Below are 13,486 nucleotides of genomic sequence, written 5' to 3' on the forward strand. Positions count from 1 at the left end.
AAACGATCAGATGTCCTAATTAATAAATATGAAAATGTTATAACTCTGACTTCCAAATATCTCAAAAATCAAGATCTTGTTTTAAATATCAAAAAAACTCAAGTAATTCATTTTCATAATTACCAAAACAAAGTCGAAACACTTGATCTGAATATCAATAACACAAACCTGCAAAGTACTCACACTGCAAAATTTCTAGGTATACATATCGATGAAAATTTAAATTGGAATGACTATTGTGATCAGCTAGTATCCAAGTTAAGCTCAGTAACTTATATGTTCAGAAATTTGAGGATTGTTCTTAATAAAGACCAACTAATGAAGGTTTATTATGCCCAGGTCGAATCCAGGTTGCGTTACGGTGTTTGCTTGTGGGGTAACTCAACAATGAGCAAGAATGTTTTTATTGCACAAAAAGCAATACTTCGATGTATATTTAATATTTCTCAGAGAGATTCCTGCAACATAATTTTTAAAAGACAAAAACTTTTAACTCTATTGTGTATATATATTTTTGAGTTATGCATCTATGTGTTTACGAACAAAACCGATTTCACTCTGAAAAGTGATATCCATAATTTTGATACCATCAAAAAGGACTAATATACACTAAGACCCCTAAATATAAAATTACTCAAAATTCTCCTAAATCAATGGGACCTAAAATTTTCAATCAATTACCAAATATAATAAAAACCACCAAAAACCCAACGAAATTCAGAAAAAGAATGAAGTCGTTTTTGTTCGACCATTGTTTTTATACACTGAATGAATATTTTAATCTTTTTGCCTCATATGATTACTCATATTTTATCTGAATATTTGTATTTGTTTCACCTCGTATTTATTCATTTACTTGTTTTATGTTGAATATGTGTATGTGCTTTGACAATTCCTATACGAAATGTAAATGCTCGTCATAATGAAGGAAATAAAGAAATTTATCTATCTATCTAATGTAAATCCACAGCTTCTAGGTGTCCTGTATATTCGCGGTGTTGTGAAAGCCTTTTGGGGTCCGTAGCTGGCTTAAGACTCTTTCTGATAATTTTCGTTGGCATGAATATCTGGAGTTACCTCGACATCCTCTTTTCTAGATCGTATTACCCACTTCAATTCGGCTTCGCTATATCTATTTTCTTTGAAGGCAATTTTCAGGTGATTGAGTTCCTCGGGGAGACTATCAGGTTCACAGATGCATCTAGCCTTCTCAACTGAGAGAAACAGGGTAAAACGAAGCCGACTGAGTGGGAAATTTGACACAGAAAAGTTAATGACGTCGTAAGTCCCAATAGAACTGTCAATGAAAGAGCTTTCCTGTCCTATGTGAAGAATGTTACGGACCGAAATCTGCACTTTAATAATAATCGGCTATTGTTACTTTTTCTCTATAACAGCCTCATAATAATTTTTAATAAAGGGGTTTTATAAAGAATCATTGAAACTAAACAAGTTTTTCATTGAATTGAACGTAAGGCATCTTAGTATAGAGAGCGACATATTTTTCCTTAGAAATTATTTTTTGATGTTTAATTTATCTTGAAAATCGAACATTGTTGTTGGTCAATTGAATAATATATCCTTCAAGGCAACAAAGGGATGGAGCTTTTTTTATGTTAAGTAATACTTCAAATAGTCTCTCTTATGATTTATCTTTCCTCATTTCAGAACTTCTGGTGTTCCATACATCACTGTAATTTTTAGCAAAAGATTACATTTAAAACATTTGAGTATCACATGGTTCAAAATTTGGTATTGATTTTAGCTGAAATTTTGAAGTTAAACCACCTCCAATTATTTACTAACGTCTTCCTTTGTCATGAATAAAATTTATATTGAGTTTATAGTTACTACAGAATGCATCAGACATATTTACGTAAATCACTTGTTATGAATCAACCGTTTACTACCTTCCGTTATGTCTAATTTATTGCAGTAAGATATCAATCATATTCTGTAAAATATAAACTACCAGAGTATTCAAGTGGTAGTTAATTATTGCGTTCATAATCATTTGTTTTACATGAAAAATTTGTGATTATGATCGATTAGTAGTGGGTAATAGCACCTCTACTTTTTTCAACATAAATGGTGCTAATACTTTTTCCGATATTCACTTGATACGTTGATATTGTAGTTCTCCTGTAGAAAATCGTTATTTTTGTCAAATACCCAATGAATTCAATTCCAGGGTTATGATTTTGAAGATTTATTTTAGATATAACGTTTGCACAAATGTATAATTCTTCACAGAACTTTTAGAATATCCTAAATCCAGTAAAAATATATAGGTATTTTTTTTCGAAATATTTTTTTTAATTATTTCATTTATCCAATCCACTATTTCAAAATGTCTCTCCGAAATGACATTTCGATAATTTATCTCTTTGTTTTCAGAGCCAAACTTCGTGGGTTCATTTGATATCGGCGATTACGTTTTATTCTTCTTCAGAGAAACCGCTGTGGAATACATCAACTGCGGTAAAAGCGTTTATTCCAGAGTGGCGAGAGTCTGCAAAAAGGACACAGGAGGAAAGAATATTCTTTCGCAAAACTGGGCCACTTATCTCAAAGCTAGACTCAACTGTTCCATTCCCGGAGAATTTCCTTTTTATTTCAATGAAATCCGTAAGTATTCTGCATTGTTCGTGCGATTGGCATTTACATTGTCGATTTTTTTGTTGTTTCCTGAATAACGTTTCTTCCTCCTACATTCGACATTGTATTCTTGATGATTCGCTCATAGCATAACTATTATTCGAAAAGAATGGAAGCATCAATTAAAAACATGATTAAAATCGCTAGAGAATTGAACAAAGCAATCTTTGGAGTTTGTCAACCTTCAAATCATTAGGAGATTTGGAAAATTACTGTTGGGTAAAATAATAATGTATAGGGTGATGTGTTGGAATTATAGTATTAATTCAAAAATTTGGATCAGACATATGATTTCATACATTCGTGTATACCAATTTTCAGTTTCTAACTATCATATCGGCAAACAGTTCGGCAGTTATGACAAATTTGTTTTGAATATGTTTTTATTTATTTTTTCCACTCAATAGTAACTAACATACCAAACAGTTTCAAGTATAGGAAAGAAAGGTTTTGGCTTTCTACTTCCTCATCTTGTAGATCATGCAAAAAAGTAACTTTCAGACACAGTCTGGGAAAAAAGCTCCCTCGAAACAGCTACTTTCATATAAACAATAAATTACACAAAAGAAAAATACTTTCGAAACAAATACTTTTATAAGAACACTGAATTAGGTATTCAAAAAGTGTTATTCAGTTTGTATTCCAAACATTCGTTATGGAATTGAATCAGATATCATTCACAGGATTGCTACACAATATTTCAAATGAAATAGGTAAAAACATGGAACACTGTCATCCACACTGGTGGACATCCGATGTTTCGTCGTAAGAGCCCTATCAGCTCTTCCGAACCAAATCTAGATAACATCATGAGAAAAAGTACTCATTTCATTCATAAAATTACGACTTGATGTCACGAATTTGTGTAATATACTCATGTCATCACTGACAGTACTTAATGACATTCATTCGCTTATTGATCAAATCCCAGCCATAGGACTGGAGGGGGTATATTTTTAGGAGAGATTCATTTTTGGAAAAGAAAAGTTTTTGCTTGCTACTTTCTCTGTATGCAAACACATTTTGTGAGTCTTCCAAAGAAAAGAAGCAATCAGTTCAGAAAAGATAACTCTATACAAAAATATTAAGATCATACAAACAAGTAACTACTTTCATATAAACATTGAATAACACGGAAAAAATACTTTCGAAACAAATAGTTTTATATATACACTGACTTATACAAAAAACACTTTTCTGTATTTAGTTTGTAATATGTCTGTAGTAGTATGTAGTATGTAATATTTCTAATTATTTTGACATTTCAATAGGTGTCGAATATATAAGTAGATATTAATTTTAGGTGTGTCACCTACATAAATTGATAATTAATTGCATAGAAATAAATACAAATTTTATTTTCACTATTCCATCATTGCCTAGATTTACCCTTCCTCTCAATCAATGCATATAATCGCATTTTGGCAAACTCCAAATGATTCACATCTTGAAACGGCGTTTGCTGGTGAATATTGTGTTTGAAGTACCCTTAAAATAAATAATCCGAAGGGGCTAAGTCAGAGGATCTAGCAGACCAAATAAGATCTGAGTATCTGCGAATCACTTATCCATTAAAAATAACATTCAGTCTACTGTAACATGACAAAACCAAACTATGAAAATTATAAATACCGTTCAGTTTTTATATATTGGTGTAAAAAATACTGTGCAATCAATCTGTTTTTATAAACAGATTGGTAATTTTTCTTAGACCCTTAGTCTTGAATTCATTTAGTATTTGTGTAACGGTTAATGATTATTATTTCTATTGGAATGCCTGTTATTGAAAATATTCCCACAAGTTAATAACTACATCTTTTCATGTTTGGTTTTATTTATGTTATAGATAAAAAACACTTTGACGTTCACTGTGAAAAATTTTTGTCAGTGCATCCTAGATTACATGTACAATACTTGAGCTTCCATAAATATAATAAAGATAAGATTCGAGAAATGAATAAAAATTGAATTTTATATTCCATTAAGAATAAGTTTTTTCAAAAATCAATAATAAAACAGTTTTTCTAATAGTTCCAACTTAAAGAGACATGGAGAATATGTATTAATAATACCGAATTCAATACTTATAATCGACAATGTATACTGAAATTATTTCAATCAAATTTCATCATTATCATTTCAGAGAGTATCTACAAAGTTCCTGGAGATAATAATAAATTCTACGGAACTTTCACAACCTCTACGAATGGTCTGATGGGCTCAGCTATTTGTTCATTCACACTCTCCGACATCCAAGCAGCATTCAGTGGAAAATTCAAGGAACAGGCATCTTCGTCATCAGCTTGGCTACCAGTTTTATCTAGTCGGGTTCCAGAACCACGTCCAGGAACCTGCGTTAACGATACAGAAACATTACCCGACACCGTTTTAAACTTTATCAGAAGTCATCCTCTCATGGATTCTGCTGTTATGCACGAAAATGAGAAACCCGTATTTTTCAAGAGGGATATTTTCTTCACGAGACTAGTCGTTGACAAAATTAAAGTAGATATTGGCGGTGCAATTTTGGATTACACCGTATATTACGCCGGCACAAGTAAGTATTTATTTACTTCAAGAATCAATAGTGATGTGTAGAAATAAAACATATCAGCACTTTTTCATCACAGTTATTATTGATACATTAATACTTCCTGTTGAGGCAATCCTTTCATTAGATATTACCTGACAGCTTTTTTCCTTAGTCAATTATTGTTGATTTTTATCTTGGTGAAATAAATTTTGTTGTTGTATATTGGAGCTTTTTTTATTGAAAGTTTTTGTTTTGTTAATGACCATTATTTTTCATTCGATTAATGCATGCATTTGAGATATTTTGAAGTGATATTCAAAATGTATGTAGGTACTGCTAAACTCTTTAGTAAAGACCTATATTCCAAATAGAAGTTCTTAAGAAATATTAAGTAATAGGCATTCAAAGAAATATTGAATGTAGTGAAAAGTTATTTTCGATTTCTCACTACTGTGTATTTTGCCTCCATTGTAGGTATACCTTGAAATTTTTTTTCTCTAATAGTGTACAATTGTTGTGTTTTTTCTTTTGGTGAAATTAATGTAATTGCCTTCAGTTGACACAATTCTGTCTGAACATCCTCTGTATATTGGAGGTTTTTATGTTATTTATAAATGTATATAAGGGGGTAGACCAAGATTCCAACTAGAACATCTCAGAAATTCCCAGAAATTGGATGCTTATTTATGAACTGAAATTGTAAATACATTCACTTACATTGACGTTCCAGAAGTAGAACAATTCTAGAAGTTTGAAAAGACTATATTTTGGAGAAATCAGTCAGAATAGGAAATGGTTTCGAAGTAGTTGTATCACAGTATTTGAAGTTGAAGTTTTCATTATTTCTCCACTTGTCAGTTCAGGAACTATTATTATGTACATTTTATTACTTTCAGAAAGTACTTAATCCTATAATGAAAAATGAGATGAAATTATCTATTTTTTACCACTTTTATTTGTAACTAACGTTCTACATTTTGAAACTAATACAATGATTGTATTAGTTTGAAAATGTCCTTATAGGACGAAACTGCATTAACGTTAGTTACAAATAAAAGTGATATAAAAACAGAAGTTTTATTTATCATCATCTTTCATGATGATCTCCTACTATGTAGTAAAAGCTACATCCATCAATTTATTGATCCTATAACAATAAAATACCATATTTCCATTGTTGAGAATATAATTTGCATTATATTGAAAAGAAAATAATGAATCAGAGCTACAATTTCAAGAAAAAAATGAGACATTCTCAATTGTTCGTAACATTTTCCACTGTAAGCATATCATTAATTTTTTTTCAAATGTTGGCAATATAGGTACCCCTACTGAAATATTCATCAATATGATATTACTGAATATTGATCTGAAAATAATGTGTTTACAGCTTATCTATAGCCTAGATGTGTTCTATAAAAACTTAATTTCTAGTTTTTCAATATCTTTTTTCAAACATGTTTGTGAACATTCTGAATAAAAAATTAATAATTTTCGGCTACCATTTCTTCAATTCGCCTATATCTTTACCTAAACGTGTCCTAACGAAAATTGGAAAACATTAAAAAATAATAAAGTATTATTCAAATTGAAAAGTTCCTTCAAACTTCATTTTTTTACATGAAATAATGAAGTTGGAACCGATTTCTATTATAATCAGGAGAGCTTTCTACAGAAACTATTTTGGTTGAATTACCTTTATATTATTACTGTAAGATTTTTAAAATTTTTCCAGGGATATTTCTTACAATATCAATATAGATAAAAATTCATTTTTCTGATGGTTTGTAAATTAGAAATAGATTTTCAACTTCTCACAATTAAAGACAATGTGAAAACATTTTAAGCAGAGACAATTCACTATAAGTTATACTTTTATTAAAACTACATTTTTTTATAATATTGACGAATTTCTTTCCAGATGATGGACAAGTGCACAAAATAGTCGAATGGGCAAAAGACGAAGGATCTGCTTCAATTCTCTTAGATGTATTCGATGTTACCCCTGGGGAACCTATACAAGTAATGGAAATTTCCAAGGAACACAAAGCTTTATACGTTGCCTCTGATCATAGGGTCAAACAAGTCGATCTGGTGATGTGCAACAGAAGATATGACAATTGTCTAAGATGTGTTCATGATCCTTATTGTGGATGGGATAAAGACATGAATGTTTGCAAACCATATTCTCCAGGGTAAGTTTATATTAAACATCAAATAAAACTGATATTCAAAAAAAAATTACTGCTCTTCGTGTACATTCCACAAACAAGACTGAATTAGGATGATGCTATTGAATTTATTCAATTTATTTTGTAACTATTGAGTGACGGATGTTGAACTCTCAACTTTTTCTATAACGATATTATCAAATACCTATATACTAAAAAATGGTCTAAGAAAAAGAAAATTCACTTAAAAGAAATATTATGTTTGTTGATGTATTTATTCAATATGAAATCATGAAGAAACAAATTTGTTGCAGACAATATCTATTTAGTTTTCTCAAATGAGAAGTATATTGAAATAAAGCGCAGGTAAATATTTCTTTTACAGCACAATATTTGCAGCAAATAGATACAGTCTAGATAGGATAAATATCTTATTGATTAAAATTGATTTTTTTTCAATTATAATAAATGAATTTTCTTTGGTGACATAAATATTTTATTTAAAATTAGGGTCCCATTATTACATTTCTGTATAGCATAAACTATAGTTTCCTTATTATATTTGTTGACAGTATTAGTGTAAGAGTAATAAATGTTACTACCATACCACACAAATGAGTGTTTTTCCACTCGAGCGCTTATTAATAATATTAAATTGGCATGTCACTGGTTTATTCAGAAAAGCTTGACAATTTCATTAAGAAACACTCAGTTAATTGATGAATGCCCTTACATATCTAAACACAACTGTAGGTAATACCAGAGGAACTTAACTTAATTGAGTACCTGAATTTTGTTTACCTGTGTCAATGTGGGTACACTAATTTGAATTTGATCATTTAGCAGGTTACATTACAATGCCTATGCTTATGAATTTCCAAGGATTCCAAGTAGTTGAGTTTCCTTCCCTTGCTTGCATAGTGCAAAATTTTAATATCATTTATATTCGGGAACTTGTAGTTGCATTCCAAGGAATGTTTCGAAAACGTCGAATCAGTTTTACCTAGTCTGAAGAACCTTTCATGTGATTCGTAGGGGTGCGGCAGCTGGTTAACAAAAAAAACATATTTTAAACATATATTTTTAAACAGCAGGCAAGCAATCTTTGGACAACTTACGTTATGCTCAGAAGTACATGATAAACACCCAAAAAAAGATCTGTATACATTAGTACAGGAAACAAGATTGTTGATGAGGATGTCATAAATGTGATTAGGAGGAAACAGCCCCTGAGGCTGCAGTGTATTCAAGTCCTTCAGCTTTCAAAAACAGAAAAAATCCAACGTTAGAAGAAAGAAATGTAAATCTGTCTTCATGGTCAAATAAAACCTGAAGTACCAAACTTTTCGATTGCTGCAGAAGCAAATCAATCACAACAGTGCTCTTTATCATGAATTTTACTTTCAGAGTAAATAATCTAAACACATTTACAGACCTACATTCTTCTATTTCAGATTACTCCAAGATGTATCTAACAGCACTATTGATGTTTGTGATAGCAGCGTAGTCAAGAAGAAGATGGTCGTGACTTGGGGTCAAAGTCTACACTTGGGTTGTTTTCTCAAAATGCCAGCAGTTCTAGCGTCTCAAACCATCACATGGTACCATTATTCCAAAGAAAAGGGACGTTACAAGATTCAGTACCGTCCAGACAAATACATAGAGACTTCTGAACATGGTTTGGTAATCATTGCTGTAACAGAAGCAGATGCTGGAAGGTACGACTGTTGGATGGGAGCTTCACTTCTATGTTCTTATAATGTTACTGTTGATGCTCATCGATGTTCTCCACCAGCCAAGAGTAATGATTACCAAAAAATATATTCAGATTGGTGCCACGAGTTCGAGAAATATAAATCAGCTATGAAAACATGGGAGAAGAAACAAGCAGTGAGTAACATGATAATCATAAAAACCTTTATTACAATTTAAATCTTTGTTTCATAGAATCATTCCAATTTTATCTTCATCTCATCCTTCCACGTAATAAGCTATGACTGACCCAGAATCACTCAATACAACACTTCTGCTATGAAAATGTAATCTTCAAGAATATTAAGTTGAATTTTCATACCAAACTTAATAGCAAATAATTAAATATTATATATTAAAATTTCTACATGAAATTATATCCTAATTGGGCATTTGGTTTCAAAATAATTAAAGCATGAAAGAATTTCAATATAACTTGAAACAATTTTACTGACAAACAGAAAATTTGAATTTTGAACACCTTCTATGAAAAAACTACAAAAGACATTGAATGTTTGAAAATAATGTTCTTGTCTCATAGTCTCATACCAGTCGTCAGTTTGAGATTGTCATTTGTGTGATTTGATTGTTTCATAATATAAATAAGGCCATTGTCATGATAATTTTGATGAAAAACATTGAGAATTTTTCTGGTACTAAAGCAGGGCTGCACGACAATATAGGCAAACTAGGTAGCCCTCTAGAACAACAGCGATCAAAGTGCACATGGGCAGTAAAAAAGTGAATGAAATGAATTGCAGATTTCTATAAATGTATGCATACCTTTAAAATTAACAGCATAACCTTATTCAAAAACTGCTCATTTTGTTACTTTTAGAGAGTTTGCAGATTTTGAAGCTCTAATTTCAAATAAACATTACACTCATCTTTACTTTACTCTAATCTGCGCGGTGTTAGTAGCTTCCCATATTGGTGCTCCTGTAACTTTGAGCGCAGATTTTTTCAAATCAAAGTTATACTTCAATGCCAATTTGTTATTATTAAAGTATTTAGTGTCTTATCAGCCCTGCTAAAACCAAATCATAACTAAAATACAAATTTATAAGCAATGCATCTACTAGGAACCCTTTACACTATAGCTCTTGATGATGCAACATACTTCAAATAGTGCACATTACTTGTTGAACAGATTTAGTTTGAATTGCAATATTTCAATCCCGTCAACCATAAGATTTTGTAACCAATTCCTGCAAGTTCAATTAAAACGATTTATATTTTTTACAGCAATGTTCCTCTAGACAAAACTCCAGTAACCAAAATAGCCATCCAAATGAAATATACAGACCTCTAGTGTGATAGCTGATTGAGCGTGGACCTCTTGCACTAACTTTTTTAGGAATTCCCCTCTATTGGACTCTCGTTTTATTTATGTAAATAATTTTATGTGAGAGACAAAGTAGGCTGGTTAAAACTTAATACTAATTAATCAGCAAAAGTGCCCTGTTTTTGTGATGGACCCATAATAGTGCTTGAATTTGTGCTTACATCTCTTTGGCATTCAATTGTGAATGGAATACTTATAGTTATCAATATTATTTCACGACTTCTTTTCTTTTTATTTTGATGTAATATGTAGAAATTTCGTTAATGTTGAAAATGAAAATATGATCATTGGATAATTTCTGCAGCTAATCAAAGTACTAGTGTAAAAAATGTCGGAAAATCCATGAATTTTTAGCCATCAACTTCAGAAGTGGTTTGCCATAGGTTTTCAACCATCCATGTTGATCTGACCTTTTCATAATTAGAAGAAATCATGTTTTATGAACTATTTTTTAAATTTTTTTGCCATTTATCAGTTATACTTGAAGAATTGTTTCTCGGTCATACAAAATATTACTTTTGTGTTGAATTATATTTATTTTTCTCTATAAGACTAACCAAATACCAGCTTTGATACAACCAATTTTTATATGGATCAAGCCACTTTCATCTGGTTTTCCAACATTTTGTACAGATTGCCTGTTGATTATAAATATTGTAGGTCTGTGATATGCGTGTACTGTAATTAAACAAAAAAAATCATATTTTAATAATTTCATCTTGGAAAATATGATTGCAAAACAATCAGCTTCATAAACTGATTCTGGACCAAAGTGATTGGACTCTAAAGGTTTAAAGGTTTGAAACGTGAACATATTGTTAAATTTAGTACACATTTGAAGCAATACTTTTTCGCTTGCATGTGTTGGTCCCTTGAGAAAATATATATTATATATATACCAATGTAAATAACTTTTTCAAAAAATAATACTTTAATCTTTATTTTGTTTCCGTGTTATATTTCTAAGGCAGAAATAAATGTATCTGCTTTAAAATATTGCATTTGTCTTACGAAAAATGCTTGTTCGATATCTGCTTAATGTTTAAGGACAATCACTACAGAAGATATATAATTTGTTTTTCAATGGACAAGTTGGGAGATTAGAGGGTCGATCAAATATTATAGAAAGGTCAGTCAATATAATTTTTTTTTTCATCTGAAATGAATTTTCATTGCATGTTCTTTTTTTTCAGATCACCCTCTATTTCCTCAAAGCAAAAAGTATGATGTTATTTTTCATTATACATCAAATAGTAGTTTATTCTCAACAGTTTGATTGAGATTTGTGCCACTGAGACATTAACATTTTTGTAGATTACTTCCTCCAGAAATGAATCTCAAAAACTTTCAGTAGGAAAAATGGTAGTGTTTTTATACTTCTTGAAATTACAGGAGGATGATTATTTCCAGTAAACTGACTGAAGATATGTATGGTTATTCTCAACCAACTTTTCATGATGAAAACATTGATATTACTGAACTGAAAGATTGTTCGATTGATGACTTGTTTATTTTGTAGAAATAGAAACGGTCTCGTAACAAATAATAAACTTAGTAGAAATTAGACAAGTCATATTCTTCATTCTTTATTTCATTCAAACTGTAGAGGATATTCAAATTAATTACTGCAAATTATTTTCAATTGATGGTGTTAGTTACATGAAAAACCCTCCCAAAATCAAGTATGTATGTTTTTTTTTTTTGAATAATTTTTAGCAATAATGTATTCGTGTAAATACCTATGTATAGTTATTTATAACATCATTGTAATTTATGCAATATATTGTAGAAATTACAATAGGAAGTTTCCTAGCTATGCTTGAACTTTTTCTTGGATAATATTACTATAACATTTTCGAGAGTTTTCATTATTTTATATTTCGACAGTTATTTACTTTTCATCGAATCGAGTGTTATACATATCCTTAATATTGCAATAATTTCATTTCTATAATTTGCGTTGGTATATAAATCCTCTACATTCAAGTACATGCCTTTGAGTTATTGTTTTTCATTGATTTCCTAAATGTAGATATAAGTATTCTTGTAACGAATTTAAATAATACTGGTATATATTCGTGCAGAGTGTTTTCTTCCGAGGAAAATGTGTGGTCTAGCTTAGAGACGATGATTCTTTCAATTTTATTAAAACACCCTACATCAATATATCTAATTACTTCTATGAAGTGAAATATATAACGGGTTTCAACTGAAGTTAAATTGGTGAGAAACGTGAAATAAAATCAACCATAAGCTCATCTTATTTATTGAATTATTTTAAGTTATACATTTCCTTCATTCGTTAGTATAGTTACCTAAATATTTCAATATTTTTATCTTTTTAGTTTCCATTTCAAAGGAATTTTAAGACTAAGTTTTTTGTAGGTTTTTTAATTTTTTCATAATATTTTCAGTGTTATACTAACTATATGAATAGTTACAATAATATTAAAACTGACATCCAGTTATTGTAAATTGTAATGGACTTGTCGCTATTGCTCTGAAATATTATCAATAAACGATTATATAATAAAATAAGAGGCCATGTTTGATTTTTTATATATTTCCCTGCTTCTACAGCGAAAGATAAAATACACTAATCAATCTCAAACCTAGTAATAACTCGTTTTGCATGGACATATGAAGCAGTATCGCCACAGCTCAATTGTGAAAATCATAGAAACCGAAAGATCTGTTTACCTTCTAGTAGTCATACATGGTCTACCAGAAACAGTTGTCATTAGTCATGATCTTATTGAGACTCTTGTGAATAGTTCGTTCCTAACTAATTCTTGTAATATTCAATTGCCAGTTTCACCAGTGGTGTGTTTTCAATCAAATATCTACAGCAAAAACTGGACTGTGGGACTATTAGTTCCTATATTTTTTAAACAGATACATTGTGTAAAGAGGTAATTTTTACACTTCTTCTTTAAATACTCAATTGCAATTCATTTGGGATAAAGGTTACCATGAAGAACAGGAGTCAAAATCTCATAATGAAGTGGTACTTGAATATGAAACTTT

General features: G+C 30.3%; 1 protein-coding gene across 1 annotated transcript in view; it reads left to right on the forward strand.

Moving 5' to 3' along the window:
- Nucleotides 1-12,999, forward strand: part of Sema2a (Semaphorin 2a) — a 584,325-nt gene extending 571,326 nt beyond the window's left edge. The window contains exons 7-11 of the mRNA XM_074177864.1: nt 2,398-2,628; nt 4,802-5,215; nt 7,113-7,386; nt 8,817-9,252; nt 10,360-12,999. Coding sequence (XP_074033965.1) covers nt 2,398-2,628; nt 4,802-5,215; nt 7,113-7,386; nt 8,817-9,252; nt 10,360-10,431 — 1,427 coding nt within the window. The 3' untranslated portion in view covers nt 10,432-12,999. The remainder of the gene's footprint in view (nt 1-2,397; nt 2,629-4,801; nt 5,216-7,112; nt 7,387-8,816; nt 9,253-10,359) is intronic.
- The last annotated feature ends 487 nt before the right edge of the window (nt 13,000-13,486 follow it).

The sequence above is a fragment of the Leptinotarsa decemlineata genome, unplaced genomic scaffold (genome assembly GCF_025532065.1).
Source record: "Leptinotarsa decemlineata unplaced genomic scaffold, Ldec_3_MD MMD2_tig00003308_RagTag_RagTag, whole genome shotgun sequence".
Taxonomy (NCBI): Eukaryota; Metazoa; Arthropoda; class Insecta; order Coleoptera; family Chrysomelidae; genus Leptinotarsa; species Leptinotarsa decemlineata.